The 18,185-nt window shown below is 34.6% G+C and overlaps 3 protein-coding genes across 5 annotated transcripts; all 3 read right to left on the bottom strand.

Annotated features, from left to right (window-relative positions):
• Positions 1-241: 241 nt before the first annotated feature.
• LOC110895093 lies at positions 242-1,370 on the bottom strand. The gene has a single exon (XM_022142378.2). The coding sequence runs from the start codon at positions 1,139-1,141 to the stop codon at positions 401-403; it is 741 nt and encodes a 246-aa protein (XP_021998070.1). The 5' UTR covers positions 1,142-1,370; the 3' UTR covers positions 242-400.
• A 4,102-nt stretch (positions 1,371-5,472) lies between these two features.
• On the bottom strand, positions 5,473-7,464 carry LOC110895092 (uncharacterized protein At5g64816). Of its 2 annotated transcripts, none has more exons than XM_022142377.2 (2): positions 7,329-7,464; positions 5,473-5,995 (listed from the first exon to the last, which is right to left on the bottom strand). In XM_022142377.2, exon 2 carries the CDS (start codon positions 5,964-5,966, stop codon positions 5,583-5,585), a length of 384 nt encoding a protein of 127 aa, XP_021998069.1. In that variant the 5' UTR covers positions 5,967-5,995; positions 7,329-7,464; the 3' UTR covers positions 5,473-5,582. The 2 variants fall into 2 exon arrangements, with proteins under 2 accessions (XP_021998069.1, XP_035836493.1); XM_035980600.1 differs by having other exon boundaries at positions 5,473-6,007; positions 7,329-7,403.
• An 832-nt stretch (positions 7,465-8,296) lies between these two features.
• Positions 8,297-16,279, bottom strand: LOC110895091 (AP-1 complex subunit mu-2). 2 transcript variants are annotated; one of them, XM_022142375.2, is made up of 12 exons: positions 15,946-16,251; positions 14,690-14,836; positions 14,447-14,509; positions 13,763-13,939; positions 13,577-13,680; positions 12,810-12,917; positions 11,569-11,665; positions 11,380-11,477; positions 10,304-10,445; positions 10,088-10,210; positions 8,802-8,913; positions 8,336-8,649 (listed from the first exon to the last, which is right to left on the bottom strand). In XM_022142375.2, exons 1-11 carry the CDS (start codon positions 16,072-16,074, stop codon positions 8,815-8,817), a joined length of 1,287 nt encoding a protein of 428 aa, XP_021998067.1. In that variant the 5' UTR covers positions 16,075-16,251; the 3' UTR covers positions 8,336-8,649; positions 8,802-8,814. The 2 variants fall into 2 exon arrangements, with proteins under 2 accessions (XP_021998066.1, XP_021998067.1); XM_022142374.2 differs by having other exon boundaries at positions 8,297-8,913; positions 15,946-16,279.
• Positions 16,280-18,185: the final 1,906 nt, after the last annotated feature.

The raw sequence follows: 18,185 nt of genomic DNA, 5'->3' as shown, positions 1-18,185 counted from the left end.
AAGTTGCAATATTAGTTTAGCCTGGAGGAAATAAATTAATTAAAACTTACGTAGTAAACGTATCAGTAAATTAGATTCCGGAAGATTTTTTTTTTTAAATAAATAAATTTTAAATATCCGGTCTAGCTACTGATTAATTTCAACTGGTTGGCGTCACAACCAGACCAGTTATGTAGATGGTCTCTGGTTACGAAAACATTGGTTTTGAACATAATGTAGAATTTACAGATAATATAATACATTACTAGATAAGGTGTGGTTGGTGTTACACATGCATCTATGTATGTTACAATATTTATACACATGCATATAGAATATGATTACACTCTAATTAAATACTTGATTTATAAAACTATAATAACTAATCTTGTTCATCCAAAATGAGCAAATCATAATTTCCTCAACTTTTCTTTTTTCTGAACACCACCTCAGTATCCAACCCAAACCCATCAACCTTTCTGGACCGAACAAGCTCCGACCCATTAAACAACATCTTCAAAGGTTCAACGCTATACAAATCATTGGCCGAGTACTTATCGGACCGTCTAGAAACCGCCACGTGTAACACACATATCCCACCAATCTTCAACGTCCGTTGGATCTCCCCCACAAATTTATCCGGGTAAAGTGCATGATCAAACACATTTGAAAACTCAAAGTCAAAAGTCTCATCATCAAACGGCTGGTAATGAAAGTCACCCTTGATCACATTAGGCGGGTACGGTACAAGATCCAACCCGATTGAATTATTCACCCCGACCCGTTTCAATGCCTCCACTTCTTGCCCAACCCGGGCCCCAATGCATAGTGCCTTTGATGTTGTTGATAACAGTTTTTCTTGTTTTAAACGGTTAAAAAACCGTTGGAAGACCCGAATCTTCCGGGCCCAGTCTCTTGTGGTCCATATTTTTCGGAGTTTTGGGTTGGTGGTTTTTTGGAGCTGATGGTGGATGTAGGTGTCGTAGGAGGTGTATCCGGGTCGGATCTTGAGGCCATGGGTCGGGTTGGTGGATATGGGCTTTTGGAGAGAGTTGTGGGATTGTAGAGAGAGAAAGATGAGGATGAAGAGAGAGAGGATGATAAGAGAAAGAAAGATTGTTTTGGGTGTTGGTAATCTTGATTGGTTAATTGCTTCCTTCATTTCTTTAACTCTAATTCATTGCTTCTCTTACTCTCTAGAATTTTTGACATCTTTCATATCATATATAAACACATTAACACACCCTCTTTGTTATCTCTATAAAATGTTATTTGTTTGTGGATTTGTGGGTCTCTCTCTACAAGGTTCTAAGGTGTTCATGTAAAAAAAGTGTGTGTTTGTGTGTGTGTGTGTGAGAGAGAGAGAGAGAGAGAGAGAGAGAGAGAGAGGTGAGTTTTAGAATGGAATGGACAAATGTTTGATATAAGAAGAAAGCATGCATGATATGGTGGAAGAGAGATAGATGGCTGGTTTTGCATGAGTATTAGTGACTATTTTTTGTTAAAATTAAAATATTAAAAAAAGAAATCTAGTTTGACTTTATATGGTCAAAAGCCACAAAGTTTTACTTAAAGTACTAAGATTAATCATTATGTTTTTGGAAAGAAAATTTAAGGCGTGTATCAAAAGTTACAAAACGTTATGGTAATTATAACTTTTGTACTAAATTGATGAAGGAATTCGTGTGAATTTGTGCTTTAATCTACCAAGTTTTGATCAGGTTTTGTGTAATTTAGAAGTGTATTATGTAACCTTTGCCGTTCAAAAAAAAATCTACTAAGTTTTGACATTATAGAGATTTAATGCACTATTAACATCTTAATTTATACGCAAATTTGATAAATGATGGGAAGAAGGGGGTCAGCCAAATAGCGGTCCACTTTGTACGTTTACTGAGCAGATCAATCAAGCATTTTCTTTTTTTTTTTTTAGAAAAGGAAGGGAACTTCTCACCGAAGGAGGCAGTAGGAATGAAGGAGGCGGGAAGCTACCGCTTCTAGAAGAGTTGCTTATCCTTCAATTTTTTCAGAGCGTATCGCTATGAAAAAGAAAAAAGTTTATGTAATCGGAAAACGGGTTATGGTTGCGGAAACCAGAGAAAGTCGGGAACCATCGGTTACCTTTTGAATTAAAGTAGCGACGAGCCGAGTATTACGACTACAGGGGGAGAAGCAAAGCTTCGTAGACAGCTTCGCTTCCTCGTCGCTTCTTTCTAGCGACTAGCTTCTCAAGTGGGTGGCTTGGTAAGCAAGCAAGCTACCTTCAGCATCGGTAAAATCCCTATAATAGGCCGGAATGGTGGGGAAGGAAGCTCTCTCTACTTCAATGGAAAGGGGGGAAGAGCCCCGCTCCTCTACAACTACATTTCGCCCAACATGATCACGAACGAAGACAGAGAATTGCGTAGATAGGAGGACGAAACGAACCAACCCACTTATCCTGATCGGAACGATTGAAGAAAGAAAGAGAATGGTGTAGGATTATATGATTTCCTCTTATAAAGGAATTTTGTTTAGATTAAATGTGACACCAGAATCAAAACTTTGTATATTGTAGCAATTAGGATATAAGACGCCACACTTCATCATAGTAGACTAGTTATGCATATAACTCTACCATGTAACAAAAACGTAATCCTGGCCAGTGGTGGACCCAAAAATATTTTTAAGGGGTGCGCCCGCCCACCCAACCTTCCACCTAGGTCCGCTCTACAAATAGCCGCTAAAACCTAAAAAGATAATATTTTTCAAAAAATAATTAAAAAACTTTAAATTATAAATGATATAAAAAATACCTATTATTTTATAAAATATGAGAGATTTCTGAAAAAAAAAGGAAAAGGAGAATGATTAGTGGAATGTTAAAGAAGCTTGATGATTATTGTCTTGAAGTGTTGGGAAAGTATTATAAAGTTTTCAAGTAAAGAATACCTTCTTAATCATAGTTTAGCCCAGCGTAATTTGCATTTATTTGAGACGTATTTTCGTTTAATTTTATTTTATAGAAAACTATATTTTTACTCGTGCCGCGCGTTGCGGCAATATCATTGTGTTTCGACTTCATTACACGCGTTACGATGATGACATTAACGTGTGATGCCCGCGCATGACGTGACTCGTTTTTTTTTACTTTGTCACACACATTACGTTCGTGACATTAACATGGTAAGCATAGAAGAGTATAATGTCTCGCACGTTGCGGTGTGAAGTCGTAAAAGTAATTTAAATAAAAGAATTGAAATGTTATAGAAAATAAAGTGTGAAGTTATTAAGTAGAAAAAAAATAAGAGATTAAAGTAGTCAATTATCAAAAGTTAAAAGTAAAGGTGTCACATACCAAAGTATGTGAGTTGAAATGTGTGACATTTAAAGTTGATGGTGAAATAAAAAAATATATATAATCCACCGATCATGCATTTTAAGATATAGATAATATACTCTTGAAAAATCATTATCATAATACACATACTACCCATAAACATATATATAAAATAATAATGGTAGTAATAATAATAAATAACTTCTACTTTTAGAGGTGTTCAAAATTAAATACAACTAGAATTAAGCACCCCGTGTTGCGGCGGGGGCCTAAAACTATACTAAATAACATCAATGCCACACCGTTGGTAGCGACTATCAATACTGAAGTTGCGGCGCGTTAATACGAAGAAATAATACTGAAACATATAACATAAAAAATAGACGGAAAAACGTTGAACCACACACGCACGTTGCGCCGTGTTAACTCGCAAAATAACGTAAAAAAGAATAACTAAGTCAACGTAGGATCCGCCCGTTGCGGCGAACTTGTCAAAGGGGGAAAATAGACACGTTGCGACATACTTGTCAAATCTGAAAAAATAGACGAAAAACGTTGAACTACACACGCCCGTTGCGACGTATTAACTCGCAAAATTTAGAACAAAACGTAAAACGAAAAACTTGTGAAACATAAAAAGTATGGGAGACCAAAATTATAAATAAAAAAGTTTTTGGTTAAATTACAAAAGATGAAAAATTTTAGGGTAAAAGTAAACAAATTAAAAGTGTTAAAATATAAAAGATGAAAACTTTTGGGTTAAAAGCGAAAAATCACAATTTTTTAAAAAAAACCCCATATGCTTGAGGTACAACAACACAATCCAAGAATGTGTTGCTAATTTATATTATGGAAATTACTTTTAGTTTGAGTGATGGTAAAAATATCATCTAAATAAACCATATATTTTTGGAGACATTTACCCAACAAAGTTTATTAGATATATTCCAAAGACTAATAATTGTTGTAGAGATATTTACCCAACGAAGTTTATGAGATATATTCCGAAGACTAATAATTATTTATAGAGATATTTACCCAACAAAGTTTATTAGATATGACTGGTTGAAACGCCCTAAACAAAAAATTATTTACAATAATTTAGTTACGTATGATATAACCCAAAAAATAAAGTCATGTTTTACATCAATCGAAAACCATAAAAACGAATATCGATAACTCCGACACTAGTACCAACCTACGTTAGGTCGGTACTGGCTCGGTTCGTCAACGAACCGTCATTTCGAATACAACTTTGTTTTCAATTAAACATGTATCGAAATGTCAATAATAATAACAACAATAACAACAACAAACGTGGCTGTGTATTTAGTTTTAATAAAAAGAAGGGATATTGGATTTAAATAACTTCAGCTTTCATCAATTGGCCGATAACACTCTCAACTTTCGATTCGTACGCCAGCACTCCCAACTTTCAACTTATTGAACGATAACACTCCTAACTAACATAACCCTAACATAGTTAGTAGATGTCAGATGCCACATCAGCAAAAACTAACTGGGTTAGGATTCAGTTAGTTAGAGAGTGTTATTGGCCAATAAGTTGAAAGTTGGGAGTGTTGGCGTACGAATCGAAAGTTGGTAGTGTTATCGGCCAATTGGTGAAAGTTGAGGTTATTTAAATTCAACATCCCTAAAAAGAAGCTAAGGTACGAAATTATAAAAGAAAAATAAAACTAGTCTATTATTTAAAATAGAAGAAGTGAAAGTGAATGAAGTTTATAAAAATATCAAGTCACTATTCACCCAAAACGCAAATCTATGTTTATTGATAAATAAAGGGCTTGATATAGAGCTAAAGAATAAATTTTAAGTTGAAAACTTTAATAATCGTTTTCACATCTCACTCTTCATTTTACTCTCCATCTCTAAAATGTGAGTATTAGTAACTCTATATATAGAGGGTAACCGGAAACTTGTGAGTAAAATATTAAGAGAAATTGGAGAATGGAATGTGAAACAAACAGTTGTTCTTGCTATAAAAAAAGGATTACAAGAACAAACAATTTTGCGCAAAAAATGGGTTTTTGCATTTATATGGGATTTACCGATTTGGCTTGCGATAAAAAGGTCAAATAAATGTCACTAAAACATATACCGAATCAACTTGTGTTTCATGTCAACCCAACCCAACCTGACCCGTGCTCGACTCAGACCAAAAAGATGTCATATTAAAACATAACCCGTTGATCAAACTTCAATATCATGAATTCACAACAGAAATCGAAATATTTTCAAAACGACGAAAATACAGTAAATATCATCAAGGCAAAATTGAAGAGTTTGAGAGCTTTAAGCACTCACTTTGGCACCTCTTCAAACAGATATCATTCCAGTTTGGAACTTGATGCTGGTTCACACAAACGGTTCGGGCACACGCATCAGCACAAGCATCAAGCTCAGAGACACCGCAAACCGTGACACATGTGTTTGGCTCGGGGTCTTTAGAAAATGACCCGACTTTCTTTAGCATCCGTTTTGAAGTGCACACCCTTTCACACACAAAAATATCATCAGAACTTTTTTCACGACCTCTAGCGCTCTTTAATCGTTCTTCTTCTGCTCTTCGGTTCTTCATTCGTATTGCTTGGCCCGCCACCAGTGCGGGAACTGCGGCCCCCACCAAAGATATCCACCAATCAACCATAGCTTGAGTTGATAGATCTTACTTTAGTTCTACAATTCAAACTTTTTATCACTCAAAAAGTTTGGAAATCCCAATTTTCAAAGACTGGTATAGATTGCTTACAGATATCTCGAATAAATTAATTCTATCGGATTTACATTTTTAAAAAGAAAACTATTAGACCACAATTGAGTGAATATAGGTGAAAACTTTGTAAAGCAACAAACGGGGTCATAAAGTAGTTATAACTCAGCTAGGTAAAAAATGTTAACGGCAAGTCAATTGGATGGCTATTTAAGCAACAGTTACTAGGGCTGGCAAAACAGGTCTAAACATGTTAAACGGATTAGACACGACAAAATTAACATGGGTGCCAAACATGAACACAACAACTCAACAAGATTAACTAAAGTGTCAATTGCCCAAACACGAACACCTACCTGTTTAGAAACAAATGTATTCCTGTCATAAACACGTTGACCTGTTTATGACACGAAACCTGCATAACTAAAACTCAAACCTGTTTAACTCCGTGTCATGTTCACAGGTCGGTGTCAGAAATTATCAGCCCTAAGTTTACTAGAGGCGATTGTGGCAAAATGAACAGTTCGGATTGTGTAGCGGGCCAAAACAGGTCACTTTTAGCATAGGTCAAAACAGGCCAGGTTGCTTTGGGTTGACACGAAAACACATTTTGTACAAAATTTTATGGTCAACTACTGTCATATATGATCACAAAAAATTATATAATTTTAGTAATGATCTAACCTTCTGAATATATGAATTAGGAGGTTTCATGCATCAATCATACATTAGAGTCAACCCATTCAACCAATCTTCTTTTCAACTAACCTTTTTTAAACTACCAATTTAACCAATTAGAGATAAACATACCCCAAATCAACTCACACACAGCCCTAAACAGAGCTTCAAAATTCAAATAACATCTTTCAAGCCACAAAAGAAGTTGTATTGACATCAGATATCACTATGTAAATCACTAGCAATAGTTTTACAATTTTCTTATAAAAATAACTATAGTTCACACATTTTAACAGAAAATCCTACAAAACAAAATTTAACAGTATTCAAAACATGCATAACTGGTGGCAAATATGCATAATGTAAACCCTAATTCTAACTCTACTCTTAATTTTTCAACAAAACCAAAAACAGACACAAAGTTTAATGCACAACACGAGAATTCTAGGTTAATCTACATCGTTAAACGTATCTATAATGATCTATAGCATAGAAGAACCATATAACCCTAATTAAACTCTCAAAATCGATCGAATTCATGAACACTGCTAAATCAAACTTATAATTTAAACAAATAACACAATGAGCATGAAATTAGGTTAGAATTACAAAGCAAAATACCTTCGTAACAGCGTGAGTAGAACTAGGGTTTTAGACCCAAAATTTCCCCAATTTTGGCGACACCGACTAGTACTGAGTGTCATTAAAAGGACCTTTATGATTTGATGGTGTTCCGTTTATAACCCTGTTGTTTTCTAGAGTAACGAAAGTTTCTTATAAGTATCAAGATTAACCATTTAGCCCCTGGCTAAGGCCGAGTGTAGTAGGTTAACCACACTTACACATTAGCTATCTTTAAGCGCTAGACACGGTTCCTGGGCGCCAAGGGCGGTGTGAGGAGAGATGAATGGATACGTGTGTGGAATTTTCTTACAACCAATGAAAACCCTCCATTTGAAAAGGAGCGCCAAACCACTATGAATAGTCTAACAATGCAACGTCACTTTTTCATGGTTTGATAAGTAAAATTATTTTGTTTTTGGAGTGAACGAGGAAATTTTTTCCCCTACTACTTAAAATGACGTTTATTTGCAAAATGTAAAAAAGAAATCGTGATTTTGGAGTGCAGGTGTATACATTTTTTCAATCACATGTATGATGTATGATGAGAAGCTTCACAAGGTGGGTTTGGATACGAGGGTTTGGAACACACTTTTTCTAACGAATTTCAAGAATCGTTAGGTTATTAAAACTTTGAACTCAGATTTTGAAGTGTCCCGAAAATTGCTTCAATGACAAAACTGTACTAGAATCCAGTTAAAACATAATTTTTAGGTCGTGCATTGTAGAATTAAAATAAAAGATAGTAATCTTCACTGTTGTAAAACAAGGCCTCGGAGGGAGGCTGACAAGGCAAGCTGCCGAGGCCCAAGTACTCTCTGCAAAGGCCGGGTACTCTCAACTATGACTAGAAAGCGTCTATTGACTTTTACAACCATGGTAATCTTTGAGAAGAAAGTTGGTATGTAAACCCAATAAATCAAACCCACTTATTCAAAGGATATTCGGAATTTGATAAACGTCAAATCTAATAAAAATACGTTTTAATAAAATCCATGGTTCACGTGTTTTTACAATGAAAATGAAATCAAATAAAAATACTGTGTTTTTACAAAGAGAAATGAAATCAAACAAAAATAGTGTGTTTTTACAAGAAAATGAAATCAAAACAATACTAAAACTGAAGAAAACCAACTAAAAGGTGTCCAAGAGCTAAACAAACGAATTTTCTTCCGAAAGTCGGATGGCTGTTTGTCACAACATCCACCCATCAAGACGTTTATGTCTACATCTTATGGACCCCTCGTAACACTAAATGGATGGCGAACTAGCCCAAACACGTTTACTCAATCACTCAACTTATTCATCCATCACCTCTAACCTAAAACATGAAGAATTGTGTTATATTCAATCGTAGTAAAGATTACTGATGATTGTGCACAACAAATACAAAAACCGGTGCATGAGAGTAAAATTTTTGCTTGACGAACAACTCATTTAAATTGTAAATGTATTTAAATACAAAACACTTGCTTGGAATAAGGTTTCACATGAGCCTTAGTTCATATTCGCCTGCCATTGTTATATATCGCACCCATGGAAGAGCCTGGTAACCGCTTTTCTCAATGATTTTAAGGTAACGGACCTGTAAAATCCAAAAGAATGTATATTAGCTTAATCAAGGCGAGTCATGTTGATTATGGACCCTACTTATAGAGCTAAAATGACGATTTGTGTTTCATTTTTTTCTTTGTAATATACTATAAAAGTAAAAAAAAAAATCAGCAAAACTATACGAGTAGCAAGGATTTATTTCAAGTCGAGTTGTGTTGATTATGAACCCTATGTCTTACAACTTATCTGAGAACTAGAAAGAAAAAAATGATTTATGTAAATAACACTAAAACGTGCGGAAAAAAATGTGTTAAGCGTGTGTGGAATACTAGAATGAGAGAAAACTGTGGTGTGGAAAGATTACTGATAGTGGTGTAGCTGGTCACTTACACTTAAATGTTATTTTTCAAAGAGTTATGGCATAAGATATTGCGTCATGACTCATTTTAGTGTATTATATGCCACACGGTATTTGATTTGACATTTTCTAACTTTTAGACATATTATTATAGAAAAAATCAATGTTTCGAACTTGTAACTTTTAGATATTGCTAAAATCAGTAACAAATCGGAAGTTTGTTTCTATTTGCATGGCAGTGCCTAGTTTAAAGCTAGCTTCTAAAACGAGTAAAATGCCATTTTCGTCCCTGAGGTTTGACAAGTTTTGCAACTTCCGTCCAAATGTTTGTTTTTTCGCATCTAGATCCAAAAGGTTTGAAATCTTGCCATTTTCATCTAGCTCGTTAACTCCATCTATTTTTCTCTGTTAAGTCAGGGGTATTTTCGTTAACTTAAAGGGCAACTCGGTTTCTTTCACTTTATGTACAAGCATTTAGCATATAGTACAAGTATTGCCCTTTAAGTGAAAAAGACCGAGTTGCTCTTTAAGTTAACAAAAACGACGGAAATACCCCTGGCTTAACGGAGAAAAATGGATGGAGTTAACAAGCCGGATGAAAACGGAGAGATTTTAAACCTTTTTGATCCAGATGCGGAAAAACAAACCTTTGAACGAAAGTTGCAAAACTGCCCAAACCTCAGGGACGAAAATGCCATTTTACTCAATCTAAAAAAGGTGGAAGTTCATTTCTATTTCATGTAGTTTTCCCTACATTAAAATTTAACTCACTAAACTTGACTTGTTACTTCAAAAAAAAAAAAAAAACATGACCCAAAATGCAAAAGGAGAAACTGAGAAGGGTTACCTGTATTCCTGAAACTGTAAAATATGGTATCTCAAACTTCACACGAATAGGAGCTTTTCTCTCCGGGGCTGCTTCTTCCGCTGTTATACTAGGAAGTTTGAACTCTGCTCTCAACATGTATTCCTAAAATATCCAACAGAATTTTTAACTTTGACTTGGTCAACACATGAAATTGGTAAGTGTAGATGAACACCATATCATATATATAAGGTTTACCTTGCCACCTGGAAATGATTTTATTTTCCAGCTAAGGGCATCGCTTTCTGGTGCATAGGCAGCTGATCCCATGGAAGTCCTAACATTTGGATTGGTTGCATCAGCAGGCACAGGTAATTCAATCTCAACATTTGTTGCAGTGCTGCAAAGTCAAAACAGTCAAATTTAAATGTTCTTATTTTTTAGACAGTAATCCTAGAGGTAGCAAAATGGAGTGCGAAGTGAGTAGGGCTGTCCATTTTTATCTGAAACCCGACCCGAATTCAAAGTCACCCGAACCCAAACTAGAGATACCTGAAAAACCCGAACCTGACCAACCCGAATCTTCTATGGGTTGGTTATCGGGTCACTTATATCTGGCCAAAAACCCGAAACACGAAACCCGAAAAAAAAACTGAACATTTATTGTTTTTATAAATGCTTTTTGGTTTGGAGTCTCTAGTATCTGGAACATTAAGGTACTGTTCGTTTCCTGGATTGTGATGGAATTGGAATGGGAATTCGCGCAGAAATTTGAAATTTGATTTGTAATTTAGGTGTGTTTGTTTTGCAAAATGGAATGAAATTTGGATGGAATTGGAATGTAGATTCCTTTCCTTATGTTGTTCAATTCCAATTCCATCAAGATTCCATTCAATTATGTGAAACGCACACTACCTAAGTTTTGAGACTTTTGAACATTATAATATTATATTGTCAAATGATGTTTGAATGTTGATGATATATTTTTAATAGCAATATAAATTTTGATGATATTTTTGTAAAAAAAAAAACATTTATTTTCATTTACATCTAAATAAAAAACCGAACAACCTGTCCCGAACTAACCCGAACTTTAAATGGGTCGGTTATTGGATCACTTTTTTTATTTTACCGTTTGATGCATGAGAGATAAAACACTAGCCAAATCAACCCATTTATAAGTAAATGAGATGAAATTGCCAAAGCAATACCATGAAAAAGAAGCAATAGATTTAACCAAAGATTGCATTGTCAAAGCAATAGATTAAACCAGAGTTGGCATTTTCAACTCTTTAAACAGCAGCTAGAAAATTAGACACTGGAAGCATTAATACCTACGCTCCTTAAATTGGCTCCGTGCTTTCACGGTTATTTCCATACGGCTTCTAGAATGCCTTTCAATTTGAGCTTCCACCCATATTAGAGGCTTTACCTGAAAGAAAGCACCAAAATCCAATATAGTTAGGTAAAAAGGGATGTTTATTGTTAATTTTTTGGTGGTGATGGAAGAAACTGCAAAGTACCTGAGTACTTAGTCGATATGTCATGAGGTCAAAAGCTCCATCAGGAGGTACAAAAGATATCGTCCGGTCATTTTCAAAACGGGCCAAACGCACGCACCTATATCAAAATTGCATATTGACTGAATCTAGCAGCAGATAGTGATAAACGCAACAAAAATGTGCGAAAATGGTTAAAAATTAGAGGTGGTGAATTAAGCAGGCTGGTAACGGGTCATTTTAAACCCCATTAGACCTGTTTCCTTTTCTAATATGTTTTTTAAGTTTCACCAGTTTGACCCATATAACCAGAATTGGCCCATAAAATTTCCCTAATTTTTATCATTTTTATGTAAATAGTCTGTTATTCTGTTAAATATGATTATAATATATTAATATTATATGTTTCAACACCATTTTTTAAATATAAAATGATTTCACAAATGTTATGGTTAAAATCTATGCAGTTAATATCTATGATATATCGGTTATCAGTCCCCATGTAAAATATCGGTGTCAAATATCGGCCAGAATATTGTTACCAGTATTATCGGCGATATCGACCGGTATATACCAATTTTCCCGATATCAGTACCTTTCTTCTTAGTTCTACCATTCATGATTCATCTTTCTTCTTATTGTTCGTATTAGTGTTTGAAGTCTTCATTGTTAAATGTAAGTGGTTAAAGTCTTAATCAGTTCCTACTTGCTACAATTGTTAGTGTTTGCAAGTTGCAAAAGATTAATTTATTAATAATAGGAGAGTATACTGAATTGTTAGTGTTAAATTTCTCTCTCTCACTCTCTATTTATATATATATATAGGGGTTAGTTAACGTACAATTGGCCTTAACGTACGATGTGAAAATATAACATGCGGATGCGGATTTGGGTTTATAACATGCGGATACTGGGTCATGCGGATTTATGGTTCAAACATGCGGATTGATGTTCAACATGCGGAATTGGTCATAAACATGCGGATTTGGTTTCTGCATGCGGATTAACGATTTTCAACATGCGGCTTTATGGTTTTGGACGTTTAAAAGTTTATAACATGCGGAATCCTCACATCGTACGCATTGTACGTTAAGCCAGATTGTACATTACACTTTCTCTCTATATATATTTCCTGAATGTTATTAAAATTACCGATATTCCGCCGTGATAACCTATATCTCAAATATCGGTCTTCGACCGATATCCGATTTTTTACCTCATTAACTGCACAGGGTTATTTAACAATGAAGGGTTTAAAGACATACTGATGAAACTTGATGTCATCCAAGTCAATAGCTTTTCCCTTAGAAGATCGTCCTTGTGCCTCCAATAGTACTCTATCGTTCAGCCCAAGTTTACACTCAGGCATACCACTGCAAGTAATGACACATCACTATTTAGTAGTTGCACAAAATTATGTGATTATTCGACATGTTTAAGCAACCGTGTTGGAGAGTGACATAATAGTACTGGCGTGCAGAAATCTATCCAGATCAACAAAACAAACATGACTCAATTTTCAAAAAATCCCAAGTTTGTATTCGGTTCACATTCTGCTCACACGTGTGTATCGTATCATCTCCTGTTAAAACTTAAGTTCAACAGCTCTTTCATATGAGCAGTAGAATTCAGAATATACTCTCATACAACATACATTTCTTATTACTCCCTAAGTATTCCTTCATGTATAGCTATGATTTCTTATTCTCATTGATATTAATGACAAGGCTTGTTAGTTGTTATTATTAGTATTTTTTTAGGTGGGAAGAATATGGTCAAAAAAGTCAGGTAATCAAAATTATCTTCTAATCTCAATAGAATCAGGCAAGAATTATCTTTACGTCAAAACTCCTACTAGAAGACCTAGAACAAGCTCATTAGCATATAGAAATTATATACATTTAAATGTCTAAAGGTTACAGCTTAACATTATAGACAAGACATGATAAAAAGAATATCTACAACTAGTTCAGTGGACAGTGATAGGATGGTATACGATATCTAGCAAAAGAACAAGTGTAAATCATATTACCTCAGATAAGTTCTCATCTTCAGCGCCCCAACAACCTCTGACCTAACTATTTGACCGTTACTGTTGACGAGTATATTCACACTCTCCACAACATCCAAAAACACCTGAACAAGACAAAAAGATTTTATTTTTATTTTTTTTGTAATTTCATACTCCTAATTATCTAGCTCTGACAGAAAGACCTACCTCATTCTTCTTGTATCGTATCCCTTCACTACGCCAAGACACTGCATTTGTGACAGCCATAGGAGGCCTCTGTGTAACTTCCATCCTGTAAGCATCGGTCTTGATAAACTCGCTGAGAATTTTAGCTTCCGTGAATTGAGGGTAACCAAAGTCCATCATTTCATCAAGCAATTCATACTGTAACATATCAAAATGCTTCAGGTTTTGCCCCTCTTATAGTGTCATATTTAGTGAGCATATATGTCCTTGTATTTTATTTATACATGATTACATCCCCTGGATTTAGTGACACTATAGTGACATATCTAGTGAGAATATAGGTCCGCAAGAAAGCCTATGTACCTTCGCTAAAACTTGCACATAAGTCCTTAGATATCATTTTTACATAATTAAATCCCTTACAGAAACTCTATGAAAAAGTTGACTTTATTTTTGACATATATGTTTCCTGCATGATTAAATCCCTAGACTTATAGAAACACGAAAAATATGCCCTTTGTTGCGTAATCAAGTCCCTACACTTTATATAAAGAGACTTTACATTGATTTTTTATGTGTTCAGACTAAATTATGCAAAAACAAAGTCCGGTGACTTATATGCAAATCCAATGGAAGTCCGTAGGGTTTAAGCTTTCAAAAAAAAAATCAACATTTTCCTGAGAATATATCGCAAAATATGCATACCACGACCACAAAGTTGTCCCTAAGTGATTCCTCCTCTAGTTCCTCAAAGTAATGCTTAAATACCTGTCACCAACAACAAACAAGAACTTGATTAATGTTAGAAGCTTAATTTTGCTTCACGTATTAATTAGAAGTATCATTAAAAATAAGTTTAAAGAGTTTATGAGCAAAGTGACGATATATTTTTAAGTTACAAACAACAAAAAATAATGGTTAATTGATTCAGTTACCAACAGTGCTTACATCAACTACACGATGTAGAAACAGGAGAAGGCTAGCAGCATTACAGTTTTGCCTCGATGCAGTCATCAGATATACATTGTTGTGTTGTACAAACATATAGGTGACACCATTATCATATACAACAGGATCTTGAGCGTCTTGATCACCCTGAGGTTCATCAAAACACCATAAACAGATTAGATGCACCCATTTGCATGCATACAAACAATAAAAACTAAATTCAACATCAACAAGCATGGATGGCCACTTGGTTACAATATTAACCTAGCCGGTCCAGAATTCCAGATGAAACAATAATTCACATTCACTATTCCTTTGGTTCAGTTGTTACCACACTTTATAATTTATAATTATAACAGATAGTCTAAAATTCTAGGTATCCTATTAATTTACCTGTTTTCGATCGAATTCATAAACCTACTAAACAAGCATAATTCGAATTAACAACGCGAACAACTTAATTTACCATACCTGCTATAACTATATAAATCAGGAGCTTAATATTGATTCACTTCTAGGTTTAAAACACTTACGAATTACGATGATAAACGAATTCAGAATCTATGCCTTTAATTGTTACTATATTTTAATATATACAAAAAATGCAGAAACGCACAATCAAACAGAGAGTACAAACTTCTAGGTTTTCTACTAGATCAACATGTTTCCGATCTAATTCCTAAACCTACTAAACAGGCATAATTCAAATTAACAATGCGAACAACTCACTTCAACATACCTGCTATAACTATACAAATCAGGAACTTCATATAGATCCACTTCTAGGTTTAAAACACTTACGACAATAGTAAATAAATTCAAAATATAGTATACTAGAAAAAATGCAGAAACATACAATCAAACAGATAGTACAAGCTTCTAAGTTTTCTATCAGATTTACATGTTCTCAATCCAATTCCTAAACCTACTAAACAAAGTATATTTCAAACTAACAATACTAACAACTCAGTTTAACGTAAACCTGCTATACATATTAGGAGCTTAATAAACAAATTCAGAATCTATTATAAACAAATAAATGCAGAAACATACAGTCAAACAATAGTATACACTTTTACGTTTCCAATTAGATCAGCAAGTGCTCGATCTAATTCCTAAACCTACTAAACAAGCATAATTCAAACTAACGATACTAACAACTCACCTTATAACACGCCTGCACTACAAATTAGAAGCTAAACAAACAAATTCATAATTTAATTTTAATCAAATCAAAACACACAAATCAAATCAACCTCTTTCTCTATGAGTTTAGTGAAGAACCGCTCAGCCTGCACTGCAGAAACATCGCCTCGGTAGTCGCGCCACACCAGAACACGGCCTTTGATGTCGAGAAGGAACAGCGCAGAGGCCGCCCCTGCCATCGACGGATCAGATCCGTACGGTTGCTGAATTTGTTTGAGATTTCAGATCTGATTTCTGATCGATCAATCGATGAATCTGCGTGTAGCTCGATGAGATTTTAGTTCGTTGTGGAGTGAGATTTGTGAAATTGAAGATGATTTGGAGATGCGATGATCGGTAGTTTTTTGTGTTGAAAATGGAAGTGAAGGTTTGAGGAGTTTTGGTTATGGAGTGTTGCTACCTTTCTTCATGTGATTTGGGCTGTGAGATGGGTATCCATGTTAAGCCCATTGATTTTGGTTTGTTGTAAACCGGTCGGCCCATTATAATCAAAACCGGCCCATTGTGTATTTTTCTATTCCACCATGTTATAATTTTTCTTCCATCACTTTTTTAGGATATAAATCACTTTCATTTGCTTGTGATAATCACGTACGTTGATAATCATAGATTTTAGAGTTAAATGACATTTTAGCTCTTATGTTTTGGGTTATTTTGACAGTTTAGTCCAAAGGTTTGAAATATTACCATTTTAGTTCAAAGAGTTTCAAGCGTTGCCATTTTAGTCCACTAGGTTAACTCAGTCCATTTTTTATGTTAGCTAGAAGGGTAATTTGTTCATTTTACATGGTCGAATTGCCCTTCTAGTTAACAGAATTACATATAAAATAACCGAAATGCTCTTCTAGTTAACATAATAAAGGGATGAAGTTAACCCAGTGGACTAAAATAACAACGTTTAAAACTATTTGGACTAAAATGGCAACGTTTCAAACCTTTGGACTAAACTGGAAATATAGTGCAAACCACATGGACTAAAATATCATTTAACTCTAGATTCAATAAACAACGTATTTTCATTTGCTTGCTAATTATAGATTCTATAAACAACGTGTTTTGTAAGTGTTGCCAAATTGAATCATAATTCATAACCACTGTCACATGTCTAAGGATACCAAAAGAGCGGATTACACCATGTGATGAAAAAACGAATGTCAATTGTGTGATTGCTTTGTGTCGATCATCATATTTTTTGTTAGTATTGTTCAATGTGTATTTTGTATTTAAGTTAGTGTTGTTATCATTTACCATAGTGTGACGTCCCCCATCGCAACGTGAGGCTTTATACTAGTTTAATGAAACAAACAAACCTTATGCTGACTTGTACAAGCTTTCAAATATTATTATTCAACATATACAAATACCATGGCAGGGAATAGTGTTTCCCTGTCATTGGTCGAAATGGGCGGCCGCCCCTCCCCTATTAGACCAACCATTTTATTATTTTATATCCACTTTAAAATTACGGTTTTGCCACCGGTTTAAAATTACGCTTTTCTCCCAACTAAAAAATATAATAACCTTTTTGCCAGCAGCTCAAAATTACGATTTTGCCTTTGGTTCAAGAATTACGATTTTACCCTCAGCTTTTTATTTATACCCGCTTTAAAATTACGGTTTTGCCCCCAGTTTAAAATTACGTCTTCGCCCCCAGTTCAAAATAAAATTATTCTTTTGCCCTCAGCTCAAAATTACATTTTCCCTTGGTTCAAAATTATGATTTCACCATCAGTTTAAAATTACTTTTTTGGCCCCAGCTAAAAATAAAATTATGGTTTTCCTCTACCTCAAAATTACGAACCGAAAATACGATTTCGCCCTCGGTAAAAAAATTACGCTTTTACCCTCAGCCAAAATTACGTTTTCGCCCCAGTTCAAAATAGAATTTTGTTTTCCCCCCGGCTCAAAATTACGATTTTACACCAGTTTATTATTTTATACCCACTTTAAAATTACGGTTTTCCCTCAGTTTAAAATTACGTCTTTGCTCCCAGTTCAAAATAAAATTATGCTTTTGCCCCCAGCTAAAATTTACGATTTTCCCCTCAGTTCAAAATTACGATATCACTCTCAATTCAAAATTACGTTTTTTTGCCCCCAGTGCAAAATAAAAATATGGTTTTCCCCTAGCTAAAAATTAGGATTTTACCCTCGGGAAAAAAAAAATGATTTTCCCCCAAGTTAAAATAAAAATATGACTTTGCCCCCAGCTAAAAATCGTGTCAAGGAGCTGCCTAACACTCTTTTTACTATTTCTTTCTAGCAAAACTATGGTACTATTTTTTTAATT

The sequence above is a fragment of the Helianthus annuus genome, chromosome 12, assembly GCF_002127325.2.
Source record: "Helianthus annuus cultivar XRQ/B chromosome 12, HanXRQr2.0-SUNRISE, whole genome shotgun sequence".
Classification (NCBI taxonomy): Eukaryota; Viridiplantae; Streptophyta; class Magnoliopsida; order Asterales; family Asteraceae; genus Helianthus; species Helianthus annuus.
The sequence above is the reverse complement of the archived record's forward strand: the minus strand, read 5'-3'. Positions and strand labels throughout refer to the sequence as shown.

Coding starts and splice junctions, on each gene's coding strand:
- LOC110895092 (XM_022142377.2), bottom strand. CDS start 5,966: ATGGTTGATTGGTGGATATCTTTGGTGGGGGCCGCAGTTCCCGCACTG.
- LOC110895093 (XM_022142378.2), bottom strand. CDS start 1,141: ATGAAGGAAGCAATTAACCAATCAAGATTACCAACACCCAAAACAATC.
- LOC110895091 (XM_022142374.2), bottom strand. CDS start 16,074: ATGGCAGGGGCGGCCTCTGCGCTGTTCCTTCTCGACATCAAAGGCCGT. Junction 13,940..14,446: donor GGGACAACTTTGTGGTCGTG/GTATGCATATTT, acceptor GATATGTTACAG/TATGAATTGCTTGATGAAAT. Junction 10,446..11,379: donor AGCCAATTTAAGGAGCGTAG/GTATTAATGCTT, acceptor TTGACTTTGCAG/CACTGCAACAAATGTTGAGA.